General features: G+C 38.0%; 2 protein-coding genes across 2 annotated transcripts in view; one reads left to right on the plus strand and one right to left on the minus strand.

The window, feature by feature from the left end:
* The window catches only part of LOC111338444 (PAS domain-containing serine/threonine-protein kinase), a 23,367-nt gene extending 9,913 nt beyond the window's left edge, over positions 1 to 13,454 (plus strand). Inside the window, exons 10-19 of the mRNA XM_088747050.1 lie at positions 626 to 936; positions 2,067 to 2,222; positions 3,335 to 3,484; positions 4,212 to 4,337; positions 5,301 to 5,435; positions 6,184 to 6,240; positions 6,418 to 6,560; positions 7,388 to 7,521; positions 8,218 to 8,349; positions 10,665 to 13,454. Coding sequence (XP_088603176.1) covers positions 626 to 936; positions 2,067 to 2,222; positions 3,335 to 3,484; positions 4,212 to 4,337; positions 5,301 to 5,435; positions 6,184 to 6,240; positions 6,418 to 6,560; positions 7,388 to 7,521; positions 8,218 to 8,349; positions 10,665 to 10,849 — 1,529 coding nt within the window. The 3' untranslated portion in view covers positions 10,850 to 13,454. The remainder of the gene's footprint in view (positions 1 to 625; positions 937 to 2,066; positions 2,223 to 3,334; positions 3,485 to 4,211; positions 4,338 to 5,300; positions 5,436 to 6,183; positions 6,241 to 6,417; positions 6,561 to 7,387; positions 7,522 to 8,217; positions 8,350 to 10,664) is intronic.
* Positions 11,354 to 18,233, minus strand: LOC111338429 (uncharacterized). Its single transcript, XM_022944925.2, has 4 exons — positions 17,782 to 18,233; positions 16,831 to 17,156; positions 15,579 to 15,827; positions 11,354 to 14,900 (listed from the first exon to the last, which is right to left on the minus strand). Exons 1-4 carry the CDS (start codon positions 18,231 to 18,233, stop codon positions 14,620 to 14,622), a joined length of 1,308 nt encoding a protein of 435 aa, XP_022800660.2. The 3' UTR covers positions 11,354 to 14,619.
* Positions 18,234 to 18,306: the final 73 nt, after the last annotated feature.

Genomic DNA, 18,306 nt, shown 5'->3' on the forward strand with positions numbered 1-18,306 from the left:
TCTCCAAGTCTCACTAAAGGTGGTGGCTTCATTTAGCAGTTATATAGTTAGGAAAGTGATAATTTTTTTCTCTGCAATGCATGATCAGCATCATGCATTTCAAAGCTGGGCTTTTTGGGGAATCAGGGGTGCAATTATAGTTGGGGGGGGTGGGGATCTTTGGGCATCTATAACCATGATTTTTTTCACAGTGACAGAGAAATCTGATACTTCAGGTTTGTGGAAAGGGGCAAATGGAGAGAATCTCATGAATGAAATCTCTTAGTTGTAAAAGGATGCATTACCTCCATGTATGGTGCCTGAAAATTTCTAACTGTTAGAAATTTCCATGCAAAATCCTTGCTAACCCCTTCATAAACACTGTGTGCCTGAAAGATCTGGGTTGCCTAGTTCTTTTAAGCTTTCACAAGGTTGTCTAAACGATTGCACATTTTGTAGAGTAGACCGTGAAGTGTGCTTGTTGCTGGCTTATTTTGACAACTCTGCTTTAAATTTGTAAAGGCATAGTTAAACAAGCCAACATTTGGTCACTGGTGGCACTTGTGTTGTGCTCGAACTCAGTCCTACATTTATACTATAACTGGTAATTTTAACAGTAATATAACCTAAGGTCATTTCTTAACAGTCCAACAAGTTACAAGCTCCCAGTCATCAGCAAACACGAGTGAGACATATTCACTTCCAAGTACCAATGAAAACCATTCAGCTGCCGACGCATCACTCACAGACTTGCAAAATCAAAATGAATCACCAAAGGGATCACCAACTCCTCTACAAAGAGATGAATATAATTTAGATGGACTTACATCTACGCCCAATATTGCGACAAGCTCTGGCCGCACAGAGATTGCCTCTCCCCATCAACCAGTCTGTGAGGGAAGCTTTGTAGGTCAAGCCAGACATAAGGATGGCTCACCTCTCGCAATCATTTTTCAGGTATTAACCCTTTGTCCTCCAAGTGAGTACCAACGTATTTTCTCCTAACAATATCACCTGTAAATGACAGATAAAGGTCAGGAGAATAAAAGAAATGATCACCAACTAAAGAAGCTCTTGATTGTTAAACAAATTCTCCTTGTCAGCACCTTAGGAAACATAGAGAGAACAAAGGCTGATAGTTTCGAAAGAAACTGTTTGGGGCTGCGTCGGTGGGAGTAATCTGCGGTCTTTCCTTGCACTTAGGTAGCACGGAAAGCCGTAAAAATCTTGAGCAAAAGCTCATCTTTCAAACCGGCAGTCTAAATCCCACAGGGATCAACAAACGCTTTTCATTCTACTAATTTATTCTTGTTTTTCTCGTTGCCATGTTCCCACCAATAACGTAGCTCCATTTTCTGCCTTTAAAAACACACACAACCCACAATTCCTCTATTTGCTCCGACGAAGGGCTAACACTCGAAACGTCAGCTTTTGTAATCGTTACAGTGGCCAATTTACCATTTCAACTTTGTTGATATATCCATAGCGAGAACAGTTTGGAGAATATGCGTACTGATGTTAGAGTGTGAAGGGTGTAAAGTGAATTGTTTTTTTTTTTTTAATGTAGGCTAAAAGTTCTAAATGATAATTCAATTTTTAAGTAATAATTGCGGTGTCTGAGATTTTTTTTGAATGTTGATCTTTTTAAGAATCAAGAAAGCAAGCATTGAATTGAGTGTGTTTCTTGGAATTGTAAAGTACTGCTTTTATGTACCACAGAATTACACATGCTTAAGGCTGTGCAATTCCCAGCCACTACATGCATGAAACACACACTTCATGGGTATCACTTCATGGAACTGTGTGAAAGGAAAAATGCATGTACTGTAAGTGAGTGTAAAATAGTATACTTATATTGCACGAAATCTGTTCACTAGAACTCATTAAATGCATGTACTGAATCAAATGCACATGTAATAAGACAATTAAAACACATTGATTCTTAATTTGTCATGAGATTTGCAAATTCGTCTTTATTTTTCCACTACTTACACAAATACTTTCTTGGGTTCTTTGTGGATTCAAGTTTAAAATAATGTGTTCTGATTGCTAAGCAAATTTGAAATACCTAATATTTTTATCAACAGATTAAGAAAATTGAATTGAATGACGGCCGTGTCCTGTTTTGTGCATGGATATCGCGTGACCCGGAAGAAGAAGGTGAAGGTGGAAGATCTACAAGCAGTCTTGCTTTAGCAGCAAGTTTGAACAGCATGGAATATTCAGTGGGCAACCTAGCAGAGGTGAATTATGGAATTCCCAAAAAGTAAAGGTTGTTTATGAGCCAAGTTAACAGGCTTGTGCAAAACTCTGGTTTCTGTAGTATGAAGCAACCAGGAGAATTTCTACTCCTCCTTGGATGGGATGCTTGGTTCATGGCAGGGTTATCCCCCAGCATTAAATTCGTCGGTACTACCCGTTTAAACACCTGGGTGAAGAGAGGCACTGTGAGAGTAAAATGTCTTGCCTAGGAACGCAACACAATGCCCCCAGACAAGGCTTGAAACCCGACCACTCCAGAGTCGAATGTACCAACCATGAGGCCACTGTGCCTCGACATGGAATCTTATGAGAGTAAAATTTTAATGATGATAAGTGTAGAAACCAATCCCCCGCCTTGCCCCAGTCCGAGTGTATGAATAGTATAAATAGCTAGGTCCACATTTGCGCGGGTTATTAAAATTGCAAGGACTTTGCTAGTTCAAAGTTGAGCAATATTAGTTCTCTACGCAGTATTCCCAAATCGTCAGGTAATCTCTCCTATCTTCGCTTGTTTCACATTTCATCCTATGTTATCCGTGTTTCCTATGTTATTTCATCGTTGTAATTAGTTGTTCCGTTCTTAATGTATTATGTCTGTAACCTTCATTCTAGAAATCACTGGCAACCACATGTTTATCAAGAGTTTAAGAATATAAAATTTCTTTATGTCTTTGAATATTTGCCTGTGCATTGTTAACAATAAGTAAGATTAAAAAACACTTTTAAATCATACATCATAGAATTGCATCATTGAATAAAATCTCGCATTCTGATTGGTTAACGAAGCGAGCTATTTAGCCTGGAATTGTGAGTTGAAAACGAGGCTAAGTGATATTGTTTCGCATCTACGTAAACATAACAATTTTAAGTAATGCTATTCCTTTTTTTTCTCACTTTTATTCAGTCATGCGATTCAAGGAAAATCCATTACATCACTCGAGAATTCCACATTAAATTGCACTTGAAAACCGATATTGCACGAATCGCGAAGCGATTCGTGCGATATTGGTTTTCGCTTGCAATTTAATGTGGAATTCCCTCGTCAAGTAATGAATTTTCCCATAGAGTAAATTTTAGTCTCCTTTGTTTGCAGCTCAGTCAACAATTAAGTGAAGGAAGTCTGAGAGAGGAACCATCCCCTGGGCGTGGCCGGTACGATGAGAGGTACATAACCCTCCAGTCCATAGGAAAGGGTGCATTTGGTTTTGTGAAAGTTGGTCAACGGAGATCGGATGGAGTAAAGGTGAAGATGTTTTTCATTCTTCTTCGTAGAATTCTCAGTTGAATGCTCTGCAATGTTGGGTAAATAAGATTTATCGTGATTCTGTCAATAGGTAGACTGTGAGACAAAATTAACGAACCCTTCAACTTCCAAGGTCTGATTGTTAATTCTCCCTTCTATCTGCTAAACATTTCCTTGAACAAGAGTTATGAGAATTTAGTGTTCTACCAGCTAACTATGAGTATTATTTTTCATTACCCATTTACTGGATAATGTATGGATATTGTGGAGAGAAGTTGCAAGTTAATCACTTCTGGGAATTAAATGGTTAAGAATGAAAAAGAAGCTATCCTTAGAGCTCATCCACCAGTTACAGATGAGCTGAACTCATTTTTTGAAGTATATAGGGATCTGTAGTTTTGTTAGCCCTCAAACTCCCATGAGTGACTAAAACAGAAATTCTTCAAGTACAATATCAAGCAGACAAGTGATGAGAAGAAAGAAAAATGTAAATTAGGGGATTAGTTACTGATCCAATACCAACTTCTCCAAACTAATGCCATAAGAGTTCTATGGCAGACAGTGAGGAGAATCAGTAAATTAGATCATGCGAGTCAAAGGGTGGAGGGGGAGACAGGAAAGATGAGGGAAAAAACTCCTCCAAAGTTATTCTCAGCCATTTCTCTCTCCTATTATATTTTGTTGGGTTACATTTCATTGTGACGTTATGATTGGTTGTAATTTCCAGGTCATTGTCAAGTTCATCAGGAAAGCAAAAATTCTGCCTGACTGTTGGGTAGAAGATTCAATCTTAGGTTCAATTCCATTGGAAATTGCTTTGCTGGCAAAGTTTAAACACCCAAACATTGTAAAGGTAAAGTGTATGCATTTATTACCTCTAGCCTCTGAAATTCAGCACTTTAGTATTATTGAGCCATATGAATTTTAATGTTAAAGATTTTGATTTTAGTAGATATAATGGAGATCAGAAGGTGTACTTTTTTTTTTTTTAAGAAGGGTACTTGTTGGGACTGGATGCTGGGAAATTCTGCAACTTCTATGCAGAATTCTCGTGCTAAATTTCAATGACCTATCAAGCTATTTTTCTACTCAGACATGAAGGTGTTATGTTACTGGTATACTTATCTACTCCCGTTTATGTACACTTTTCTAATGTTACCCCATTATTTTCTTAACACCTTTAACCCCTGAGAATGATTAGCATCTAATTTCTCCCCATGGCATCACCCCTGAATCAAAGACTATAAGGTCATGAGAATAAAGAAAATGATCGCAAACTCAAAAAGCTCTTGATTGTTAGACAAATTATTAGAAATACTGTAGGAAATTTGTAGAGAACACTATGGGTGTTTCATTAGTTGTGGGCTTTTGGTTCACTGTTATCAAACATCTTTATTGATGACTTTACTACCAGACAATCAAAGAAGTGTGTTCAAATCCTAAAAGGAAGTCACACTGTTATGAAATGCTCAGATAGTAAAGTAATATTCAAAACGATTTGATATTTACCCAGTGAGTTGGCTAGGTCCACAGCTGACAAATGACTTACATTAGTATTATGACATCACTATAACGTATCTCATTAGCGGAGAAATTAACTTAATGATCAATAATAGAATTTCTGGGCGAAACAATGGGGAACTTTCTTACTGAAGTTAGGGTGAACGAGGTTAATGAAAACTCTGTTGTTCTTGTATGGGATGAAGTAAAACAAATTCTGGACCCTCAGAGCTGTTTACAGACTTATTTTTTGGAGACTGAATTCCTAAATGTGATCTTGCTATTAATAATAATTAATAATTTTCTTGTCTTGTAGATGCTGGAGGCTTTTGAAAATGACGAATTCTTTCAGTTGGTCATGGAGAAGCATGGAAGTGGAATGGATTTGTTTGAGTTTATTGACAGACAACCAGCAACAGATGAACCCCTCTGCAGTTACTTGTTCAGACAGGTATTCATCTGTCTTTTGACTTGTTATTTCTGTATGAAATTTCTGTGTTGAATGTCCTTTGTGTGTCTTTTGTAAGGAAAAAAAAAAACAAAAAAACTACCAGCTCTTGTGTTGTGCTCTGTTAGCAAAGTGATTGTAAAATAGATTCCATGTTGTTGTGAGTCTGTTTAGCAATAGATCAGACACTGAATGCAAATATGGCATCCAATTTAAATTGCCATTGTTCTGGACTGACTAGCCTCTCACACATGTAATAATCCTTTAGTGTTTCCATGTGAAGATGAGGCTAACTGTCAGTCCAGAACAATGGCAATTCAAATTGGACGCCATATTTGCATTCAGTGTATAGGTGAGGTCAAAATGCGGTAAAAACAAAAACAAAAAAAAGGCAAATAAGGCACTGCGGAATGTGTCTCTGATGTTCGTATGTCCAGCATATTTCTGTCAGCACAAAATATGATGTTACCATAAATCCTCTAATAGGTCCCGCATACGGAAATTACGGAGCTATGTTAAAAGTACAACATGGTTAAACAAGGTCCATTGAGAGAGTTAGATTAAAAATTGAATTCTTTGTTGAGTTCTAAATTGATAAGCCCCCCCTTCTATTAGGCCCCCCTCTCTATAAGCCACCCCTCCAAAGTACCCCTCCAAAGCCCCACGGGAGCTTATTAGAGGATTTTCAGTATGTTTCTTTAGTATGTATCCATCTGTTTTTTTTTTGTTTTTTTTTTTGTCTCTGCCTTAGGTTGTTTCAGCTGTATCCTTTCTTCATAGCCATAGCATACTTCATAGGGATGTGAAGGTTAGTTTCTTAATGGAGTAAGTGCTTTGATGCCCCTACAAAGGTGACAGGACAACTGTCACAGAAAACTTTAAATCTGAGCCGTACCTAAATTTCTAGTTTTTTGTGGGGAAACAATCATAGGCTCGTTTGGCAGTTATATTAAACTTAATCCCTTTTAACTAACCTTAATTGCAGGATGAAAATATCATCTTGGATGACAAATTCCATGTCAAGTTGATTGACTTTGGGTCAGCAGCATACATGGAAGAAGGGAAAAAGTTTTGTACATTTTGTGGCACAATGGAGTACTGTTCACCAGAGGTTCTGATGGGAAACAAGTAAGTGACTTCCTGTAATATTTTGTTTTTGTGAACCACACTCCCTTTTCATCTTTTTCCATCTGCATCATTGCCTTTAACATGTTTGTTCGCTAATGGGTTATGACCTTGTATAATTCTACACATGGTGAAAGCAGCTTATCATATAAATAAAATGAAAAAAATACTTTAAATATTTACCCACGTATCACCTAAGAGCTAATAGCTTGTTTGAAAAGTGAACGGGAAACTAATTGCAAATAATGAGCTAATAAGAACTAATATTAAAAGATAAAAGTATTGAAAAGCTATATTTTATCTAATTATATATATACTATATAATTATTAAGCAAAAGTGCATTAAAAATTGAGTTAAAGCCTTGCCATAAACGAATGCAACACGCGCCTAAAAGCTGCCAAGTCCGGACATTCCCTGACTTATGACCAGATTTATAATCTGCGGTGTTAAACAAAGATGTCCAGCCTTGAGGAAAGCTGTGAAAAGATTGTGTGCAACTACAATTACAATTTTTTTAAGTGTGTTTTATTTTGCTAATGTGCCACTGACACATCACTCATTTTTCACACCTCTCTGTCATATTGATGAACGAATGGCAAAGTGTTCACCAGTAATAAAGTCAACTTTTCTTGTCAATGAAGGCCAATGGTGTTTTTATAATGAACAGAATAGTGCATGGTTGTTTGTAGATATAAAATTTCTCTTCTCATGTTCCAACTCAAATAGAAATTTCATATCTAAGTGCACCCATGTATTACTAGTATTCTCTATTTAATTTTTTTTAGCAATTGTCATGTCAATATTGATCAAAATCTTTCGTATCTTGTAGATATGCAGGACCAGAGTTAGAACTGTGGTCAATGGGTGTCACTTTGTACACTCTAGTGTTTGGTGAGAATCCATTTTATGATGTCGAGGAAACCATACGAGCAGAGCTACATCCTCCATTTCTTGTCTCAAATGGTAAGAAAAAAAATATTTCCCAGAACCTTTGAACTCTCAAGATCTGGGCCCGGTTGTTCAAAGGGCGGACAACACTATCCAACAGATAAATCGCTATCCGATGGATAAGTGACAGAAAAACGTATTGCGTTATCCACCGAATAAAGTTTTATCCAGTGGATAGTGCTAGCTATCCAACCTTCGAACAACCAGGGCCTGATTGTTAATTCTCCCCTCTAGCTACTACACATTATCTGGTCAGTTAGTTTCAAGAATTTGGTGTTAGATCAAGATAAATTTTATATGATAAGTTTGAGTTTTCTCATCATCAATTTCTTGGGTAATGCAGGGCTGTGGTCTAGCAGCGCCTGGTGGCCCCTGGCATCTTACTTTTGCTCTGGGATGACTCGGCAATCTTAGTTTTTTTCATATGAAGCACATGCCGGGCATCCTGGATTTCACAGTTTCAGAGGACTGGGCTCCCTTCTATTTTTCTCAGAGCACAGCCTTGTAATTTGCAGATGTGTAGGGAGAACACTTTCAACTTATAATCTCTAAGTTGGCTGCGTGATTGTAGTTTGCATGAGCTACAGCATTCCAATGGCTGGTGGAGGGCTAATGTCAGAGTGTTACAGTGAAGATAAGAGCAGGCCCTAAGAGTGCCACAAATCTAATTGAGTCCTAACTAATACTGTGGTTATCTTGTTTACCTAACAGATCTTTTGTTTATTATCTGTTGGCTCCTACACCCTGATCCCCGCTGGCGGGCCACAATCACAGACTTGGAAGAAAATGAATGGATAAATCAGCCTGTGAACATCGCAAATTACTCCTTTGATGCTGTTATGGGTCAGTTTATCTTTTGATAACAGTACAGACCAGAAGAATAAAGGCTGATAGTTTCGAAAGAAACTGTTTGGGGCTGCGTCGGTGGGAGTAACGAAATAATTTGGATATATCAACAAAGTTGAAATGGTAAATTGGCCACCGTAATGATTACAAAAGCTGACGTTTCGAGCGTTAGCCCTTCGTCGGAGCGAATAAAGGAATTGTGGGTTGTGTGTGCTTTTAAAGGCAGAAAATGGAGCTACGTTATTGGTGGGTGCATGGCAACGAGAAAAACATGAATAAATTAGTGGAATGAAAAGCGTTCATTGATCCCTGTGGGATTTAGACGGCCGGTTTGAAAGATGATCTTTTGTTCAAGATTTTTACGGCTTTCCGTGCCACCTAAGTGCAAGGAAAGACCGCAGATTGCCATATGTTGCTTAGAATGATTGGGTAAATTAAAATGTCTAGCGACTGGTTTCGATGTGTCCTTGTCATTCCTTTCCACGTCTTGAAGGTGTTCTCGGAATCGGTCACCTAGTCTTCTGCCTGTTTCGCCGATGTATATCTTTTTGCAATAAGTGCAAGTTATGCAATAGATTACATTAGCGGAGGTGCACGTGAAGTGGTCGGTGATCTTAATGGATCGTTTAGGTCCCGATATTTTATCAGTGTTGTGAATGAAAGGACACGTTTTGCATCGTGCACGAGCGCATTTAAAAGTGCCTGGTTGCTCATTAGTCTGAAAAGAACTTCTGACCAAAAAATTGCCTAAGTTTTTGTCGCGTTTGAATGAAATGAGCGGAGGCTGCGAAAAGATAGTGCCTGTCTCTGGATCGTTTTGAAGTAATTTAAAGTTTTTAAGAATGATGGATTTAACTGAGTGGTTGTGAGGGTGAAACGTGAGAGTGAATGGAATGCGTTCGGAATCTTCTTTATGCGACGTTTGTAGTGCTGAATGTCGATCAATAAGTTGAGCGCGGTGGTAACCCGCTTGAACGACGGAAACAGGGTAACCACGTTCATCGAAGAACTGGCACATTGACTCTGATTTGTGGTGAAAATCAGAGTCATTACTACATAAACGACGAAATCTTAGAAACTGAGAAAAAGGAATGGAATTCTTAACGTGAGATGGATGAGAAGACGAATATAACAAGTAATTATGAGAGTCTGTAGGTTTGTAATACACACTAGTGCATAAACCGTTACCTTCAATTGAAACTTTGACGTCTAAGAAGGATAAAGAATTGTCAGAAATTTCCCAAGTATATTTCAGAGCCGGGTGAAAAGAATTGACTGCGGTTATGAATTGAGTGAGCTCCTCTCTGGTAGAGGAGGTAGCGCCGATACAGTCGTCGATGTAGCGACCGTAGAGTTCAGGTTTGGACCCGTTGTATTGGCTGAAAAATTGGTGTTCGACAAAACCTACAAAAAGATTCGCATAGCTAGGTCCCATTTTGGTGCCCATGGCTACACCATTGGTTTGTTTGAAGAAGTTGTTTCCGAATGAAAAACAATTGAGTGTGAGCACTAGTTCGGCTAAGCGTAGTAGTGTTGCAGATTTAGGTTCCTTAACAGTACGTTGATCAAAAAAATGTTTAAGGGCCAGAAGGCCTTCGCCATTAGGAATGACAGTGTAAAGAGACGTAATGTCCATGGTGAAAAGGAGTGTTGGCTGTCTTTAATATATGATGGTAAAGTTTTGACGATGGGAGCCATAATTTTGTCTAAATAGCTGGAGATAAGTTCGGTAGGGCAACTGCAAGCCGAGACAATGGGCCGACCCGGGTTGTTAGGTTTGTGACAGAAGAAGATTTGTTTGTGACAGAAGAAGATTTGTTTTCAGGGCTGGACGCTAACTTTTCAACTTACTAGCCAAGTGGCTAGTGACATCTTAGATGTTTTTAGATGTTACGTACGGCAATATTTCAGTTTGTTTAATAGCCAAACTGGCCAGTGGAAATGGAAAACCACTAGCCAAAACTAAATTTCTACTAGTCCGTGGCTAGTGGGCTACCATTAGGGTCAAGCCCTGTGTTTTGCTTCAGTATCTCAGGATTGTTAGTAGAAGTGGGTAGGTGGGGTAAACTTGAGGTAGCTGGCACTTAATGAGAACCCTGAAAATGGTAGCAGAGGTTATGTTTAGAAGGTTGTAGGTGTCGGAAACTCAAGGTAGCCAGTTTTTTAGGTGGCAGGTAGCACTTTACGACAACCCTTTAAACCATGGCAGCACTTAATGAGAAACTAAAGATCGTGGCAGGTTGGAGCAGATCTGTACATGGTTACACTGAAGGGAATTAAAAGTTTTTCTCTTTATTTCTTTCTTTTTTCAGCTGATCAAGTGGATGGTACACAACACCTTTTACAGTTACCACCAAGCGCATTGAATAACAGCCCTAGTGGTTCAGACAGCTCGCAAGATGACATTGATTATGGTCAGCATGACAACCCACAGCTGTCTGCCCTTCAGGAATATCTCAGTTTGGTCGATAATGAGGACAATGGGGGTGACTCGTGATGTACATTTAAGGAATCTCCAATAAGTATTTAAAAGAGATAACTCCATGGTACCTTGAAGGGCAAGCTTTGTTTACATGGAAAGTTTAACAATGAGGCACATAATTATTTGCTGTGAAAAAATGTTTTTTTAAAATTGGGACAAATTTAGATAAATGATGCTTACATTGTTCTTGTTGGTCAGAAACTTGTAATTTTAAAGTTGATGATAATGAATTGCTTTTCAAATTTTATCTTTTTTTTTTTTTTTTTTTTAAAGCAGTCTGAAATTTGTTGAGCTTCACTTTAGATGCTCCATTCAGGCATAACGCTTCCACTCTCAACAATGACCAACATGTACTTTCTCCTCACAACATCAAGTAAACAAGTGACAAGAGTAAAGAAAATTATCAGTCAGGTTAATATCATTTGATCCAATGCTAAATTCTCCAAACTAAAATTAGAAGCTATGTGTGGAAGGCAGTATATATGGAGAATTATTAAAGAGAACTTGGGAATAAAAGTGTTTTGATGGAATGTTTTTTTTTTTCATGAAGTGAATGTCCAAGTGTAAATTATGAGTACATTAACACTTAAAATGTGCAAGCAAAGATTGCCCCTCTAGGGCTGCAGAGAAAATTATCATATAACATTTAAAATTAATTAATGATAATTATAACAGTGATGTCTGGGAATGCAACTTCAAGTCTTAAATATTAAGTATCTTCAATCTGTTGTCATTCAGTTCATACAATTTATTAATTCTTAGTGTAACTTTTATTTTGACAGTGGAAAATGCTGGTTTTTAAATGCTAATTTTTAAGTGGCCTTTTTGGTTCAGTGAAATGAATATTTCAAGAGTGAAGTGTGGAAGTTTAGAGATTATCTAATTATTTGAATTAATTGTAATATTTTCTGTTACTTGAAGTATTTTGGCATTGATGAAATTATGTTAAGATTTGATCATAAAACTTGGATTTTGAATTCTTATTTCCTAGAAGGAATATTTTGCTTTTAATTATTAGTTCTAGTGATTTTATAGTGGTGCCTGAGAACAGGTTTATTTTAAGTTTTAACAGAAAAGGTTACTGTGAAACTGGGCAAATGTTGTAAAACCAGAAATGTTTAACAGAGTATTATTGCATCTCAAGGTAGAGACCATTCAGGTGTCTGAAAACCATGCAGGAAACAACAAGGATAATTATTATTCTATTTAGAAAAGTTGCTTACTTTGTATCATGTGAAATATGTTTGACTGGTTGCATGGCCAGGCTAATGTGTGATAAAGAAATTAAGACAACTTGGCTTTTTCTTTCCTTATCATTCATTCACTTGTTTTTATCTTTCCTTTTCTCTTTCTCATGAATTTTTGCCAGCTCTCAATTTCAACCTTCTCTTGCAAAACACACTGATTATAGTGTTATTTTCCCCATAAAAAAAGGTCCATTTTACAGTTGCATGCTTGGCTGCCAAGCCTTTAAACAGGAGTGAGGCTAAAGGTGACCTTTTTATGATACAGATGTTGCTGCTTTTCAAATGTAAATCATTTTGTTATCATGCTAACTAGATACAGGTCTCTATCATGACAAGGTCACCTTCAGCCTCACTCCAAATCGAAGGCTTGGCGACTAAGCACACTACTGTAAAATGGCCTATTCATGCACCTTTGCCTGGGCAATATTCAACATTAACAGGATAAAATGATGAGCTGTGCCTGACCTTTTTATTTTTTTTTTTTACAATCTTCCAATTACGATACAGTTTTCATGAGGAATACACTTATTTGTCTTTACTCAACAAGTTAACTTCACACCATCCACAGATAACTATTTTTTATCAAAACTTTAATCATATATAATTATTGTAAATATAAAGTGTGGACTGTATATTGGAATTGTACATCATGGTCAAGACAAATAGTACCTCAGCATTACATGGTAGAATATTATTAGTAATGTTATGGTTAAATAGTATGGCCTTTGGTTTAATTTAACATTGTTACTGCCCTATGCACAGGTCACTGAATTCAAAGAGTCACTCGCCTGTCATGTCATGGGCTTCAGCTTTGAACAGGCCTCCTAGGGCTGTTGAAATGTCAGGTGTTATCACTCTCAGTAGTCCCATGGTCAGACAACAAGATCAAGTATTATTCATTGCAGTGTAGGTTGTGACTTGTGACTTGCCTGAAGTCAGGAACACACTTTTATACCCCATTTAGACCAAAACTTAAACATGTTTCAAAGCTGTTTCATTGAATACAGTTTAAATTTCTTGTATTCATAGAAGCTGCCTATACCGATATTTTTTTACTTCAAATTTAGCACATTGAAAATACAAGTTAGTGTACTTGAACACTGTTGCTAATTATCTTTCAGTGAAACCTGGTTTAACTAAACATGTTTTGCTGGTGGGAATGGGGTATTAATAGTAAAGAACTCATTAAATTAAGAGCATTTAAATAATTTAAGGCAGGAATTTGAGAACATTTAACATACCCTGCATGTTTATTGGTAATATTTTCAGTTAGTGAATCATTTTCTGAAGTTGACTTTTGTTCTAAGGTCACAGTAGTGATTTGAACTTTGATTAAGTTATTGATCATAGAAAGTAAAAAAGTCTTTAATGTCTTTGTGTTTAATTTATCATTGTATTTACTCAAGAGATGTGAAAGTGCTTTATGATTGTGTGTTGTAAAACCAAAACCAAATTAATCAGAACAAATTTCTGGGGGGGGGGGGGAGGAAGGGATAATCTGTGATGGACTAGCATTCCATCCAGGGGGGGAGTACCCATATTCTTTGTTGTATCATGTTATGGAGACCAAGACAAGCTTTGTGGCCTTATGGGTCACTCTGCTTTCATGCTGTCTTAATTTATTTATTTATTTATTACTAAAACAGATATCTGTCATTAAAGTTGGCAAGTGACCTGAATTCAGTTACAAAAAAAAAAATACTCCCAATATTTTTTTTCAAAAAATAGTGCCCAGTCCATTTGACAAAATGTCAGACACAAAAGCTAAACTTTACTTGAAGTTCTCATGCAATCAGTCAAAGCCCCAATATGTTGAATTTCGTTTGTTTCACATCTACATACCAAATAACTGTCAAAATTATCATCTGAAAGTGTTACTTCACATGTCAACGACAAAACTGTTTTGAAATCAACTCTATCTCATCCAGGGGTATCTATTAAATCTGTCTGTGTTCTGTTTCTTTTTAAAATTTGTACATATAATTAAAAATCAAAAGTTTTTGTTAAACCTGTGTGTTATTTCTCAGGTGAAAGACAATTTACAAGGTTAGAGGTGTGACACATCACCTATGACTTGTTAGTACTTCATGAATGACTTGATAACAATTATTTTGTTTTAATGACAAACTTGGGAAGTGCATTTGAGCTTTTTTCCATATATTGTACTTTGACTAAAGGAGGACCACTTATTGGAGGGGGGGGGCACTTGTTAGAAGGAGGGAGCTTAATTCAGGGGGGGGGCACTTTTCAAAAAAGCTATTCTGTACTGATTCAGCTGTAGTTGAAGCTTAAAAATTTATAAATTGAAAAAGTGGCAATAGAAATAGGTTTTTCTTGTATCCCTACAATTTGAAAAAGAGATGTGTGTGTATGTGTGAGTGTGTGTGTGTGTGCGTGTGCGTGTGCGTGCGTGCGTGTGTGTGTGTGGTGGTGGGGTTGCTTATTTGATATATTGGGCCTAAGGTGTGGGTGCTTAATCAGGGGATGACACTTAGAAGAGCACGAGTGCTTCTTTAAGGAAATACAGTGAACCTTCAATTAGACATTGGTATCTTCATATGAGAAGTCACCATTAGCTTCTCTATAATGAACAACATAAGAAGGCAGAATGTGATGAGAGTTGAAAATGACCAGTTCTTTACCATCAGGGGAGGTGTGAGAGTCATGGCCCATCTCCAGGGGTTCCCCGTGGATCAATTTGGTACATCCATAAACTTTTCCAGGGAGCACTTGGCAGAGAAGAAGCTTTGATGCACCTCGGATGTACTTCATTGAATAGGATGGATACTCGCTGAAGTAAACACCACGGCCATAATTTCCTAGAGAAAAAAAAAGGAAAATTTCAGCTTCACTTATGCTTTATCAAAATTGTTGAAAGTTAAAGTTTTAGCAAGGGTTGCAAAGTCTGTTCCTCAAAATTTCCATTCCTTGGGGTGGGAAATGATGATTTTGACAGTTATAGTGGTATTGGAGGAAGCTTAAGCTTGTAACAGAGGGAGATTATTAAATTGGAGAGCTTATCAGAGAGGGCCTTTTAATATAGAGGAGGCTCAAAAAGAGAAGGATTTATTTTAGAAGGGGGCTTTATAGAGAAAGGACATGTTAAATTGAGGACTGGAAATGACAGAATTGCAAACTGGGATTATTGGAAAGGAGGGCTTTTCATGTTTCAGAGTAGGAGCTAATGGAGAAAAGGGTTATTGGAGAGGGGACTTATTGGAGAGGGGACATTGGAGAAGGGGCTTATTGGAGAGGGGGCTTATTGGAGAGGTGTCTTTTTAAAGAGGGGGCCTATTAGAGAGGGGGCTTACTGGAGAGGGGGCTTATTAGGGTTAGGGCTTATTACAAAGGAGGCTTATTAAAGAGGGAGCTCATTTGAAAAGTGGCCTATTTGAGAGGGGGCTTATTAGAGAGGGGGCTTATTGGAGAAGGACCTTATTGGAGAGGGGGTTTATCGAAGGGGGGCTTAATTATTAATTGTAACTCACAATTATTACCTGTATCAGTTGCATGCTCAAAGTTTGCCTCTCCAGGAACTCTGAATCCTGTATCACAAATAGAATGAATGTTTGTCTCTTTTGTTCCATGGAAAGCTAATACAGGGTAAGACATCTTTTCTCCTCGTACTTCCTTCAGCTTCTGTCTGGCTTTCTGGAATCTTCTGATCATAACTGGATTCACCACATATTCCACTTTAGTAACACGATACCTATCCATTGTATCAACAAGCCTATAGAACTGAGATTCTGTGAGATTAAAAAAGAAAAAAGAGAATAAAAATTCTGGAGTAAACCTTAGGTATTGAAACTTGATAGGAAAGGTTAGGTTTAACAGTGAGTTAAAGCAAATTGATGTACACAGATGTGCAGATCCAGATAACCTCCTGGTTAGCTCAATGGATAGAGCGCCGGACTGTTGTGCGGGAGGTCGAGGGTTCGAGCCCCACCCGGACCAACACTCAAGGTCTTAAAATAATTGAGAAGAATATGCTACCTTTCTATAACATCAAGAAATGGTTAGATATTCTAGTCTTCGTGGATAGAGACGAATAAAATGGAGATCCTGTCTCCTGCAGGGTTGGGGTAGGAGATGTTAATTTTCCACACACGAGATTACTGTGTGATGGATGTCCTCCCCTGGGGTGGGATGGGTGGGTTAGTACATTAATTGTAAAGCGCTGTTGATCTGTCATTGTAAATAGCGCTCTATCAAAAAAAAATTATCATTATTATTGTTATTATTAATTATTATTATTATTAAACATGTGGGACTAAAGGAATTGTTGATAGTCATAGGGAGGGGGGTGGGGAAGGGGTAAGGAAAATTCTTCCTTCTCCTCTCTTCTCTTCCTTATCTGATAAGAGGAAGAGAAATGAAAAAAATAAAATAAAGCCAAAATTTATTGATAATCAATCTACGGTGTTTCAAAGAGGAGGACAGTAGAAGAGAGTCAAAGGTGTAAGATGTTGAAGATCAAAGAACAGGCAACAGGAAGAAGAGACTCTTTCCCCTCCCTCCCTTCCAGACTTGGGCATCTTCCAGCTTTTGCAAGAAGAGTCTAGGTTTAGGACTCAGCACTTAATATAAAACTCTTTGAACTTTAAGTAAAGAAACAGGCCCTATGAACTATGACAGTTTTCTTTAAGAGATTCTTTCCATTCCCCCAGTTTACCACATGGAATGTCCCCCTCCCCTCCCCTCCCCTCCCCTCCTCCCCTCCCCTCCTCCCCATGCTTTGCAAATTCTAACCTGCAAGACGGAAATGCATCTGAGCGGCAGACCCCTCTTTGTGTTCCCTCTCAGCAAAAAGTGGAAAATAGCACAGATCATCCTTATTTAAAGCGTCCTTCTCTCCATCGACCACCAGTTGTCCTCTTTCTAGCTGAGAATGCACTCGTCTGAGCTCTTTGTTCTTTTCTTCAATGATTCCTAACGTTTTATTGAGTTCCTTTTTCAACAGATCTTTCATTTCAAAGGCCCTTCTTATGAGTTCCCGGCGTTCAGATTCAGACAAAAGAGAGTAAGATTTGACGATGCTGGGACCACGACTTAGAACTGTGTCATCTCTGGACAATCTGAAAGCAAATTTTTACCGGAATTCAGCAATCAATGATTTTTTCCTACAGCCGAAAGGCGACAAAAGAATTCTTTATAAACACAGATTAGTTTGACGACACACCAGCGGAACATTCAATAATGAACAAAAGACACGAGGTAATTAATTAAGTACAATAACTACTCCATAGTTAGTCTCAGAAAAGAAAAAAAAAAAAAAAAAGACTTTGTCTACAGTTTCAAGCGGGCTTATAAATCGTCGCACTGAACTGTCTACTTTTGCACGGCCACCAGGGTTTTTATCAGAAGCGCAGTCGATTACAAATTTCACACCGCTTTGAAGATGGCGTATCAATGTGACAGCAACAATTGTTATGCAAATATCCTATTACCTTATCATTTACATTAGATGTATTTGTTCATCAAAAAAATAAATGATTTTGCTTTTAATAAGTGAAAAGGAATTATAAAGCGTCTCTCTTCATTAATCTTCTCCTCAAGGATACAAAAACACCCGAAAGTGTTTTCGCGTGACATCTGATAAATCACAACAAGCGCAGCTGGATGTTGCAAATTTAACCTGCTCCTAACCCAGCCTCTTGTTTTGTGTTTTATTAAAGGTTATTGCCTGCTCAATCTACTCACTGCGATCCCAAACTATCGCTACCCAAGTGCTCTTCGTGTGATTTTGACGCGAAGAATTTATCATCTTCGCCATTTTCTGCCTCACTGTCAGAATATTCCTCATCGAAAACTGGTTGGGTGCAATCAACATAATAATTCGGCAATTCCACCACCTCGCATTCCTCTTCTTCATGCTTTTCGTCTTTCTCGTTGTTATTTTCATCAGCTTCTAGCTTTCTTTCTGTCGGATGCCAGAATTCTGCGAAGTGGATCAGATCTACGTCGTTGCACTCTAGACCATGCTGACAGACCGGAAGTTGCCCTTTTCCCGCGTCGGGCGCGCGTTCTGCTCGTTCATCGGCGGTGTTCCACTCAGAATCCGCAAATTCGTATGAAATATTAGATTTCTCATCAACCACGCCATTTTCCGTGGATTTGTTGTCCGTTTTGAGGCGCTTTACCTCGGGTTCCATTTCAGGCTGTGATCGTGGAGACAGCAAACCAAAGGAGAAATGAGAAAAATACTCAGTATTAATCACCAGGCTC

This window comes from Stylophora pistillata, chromosome 2 (assembly GCF_964205215.1).
Source record: "Stylophora pistillata chromosome 2, jaStyPist1.2, whole genome shotgun sequence".
Classification (NCBI taxonomy): domain Eukaryota; kingdom Metazoa; phylum Cnidaria; class Anthozoa; order Scleractinia; family Pocilloporidae; genus Stylophora; species Stylophora pistillata.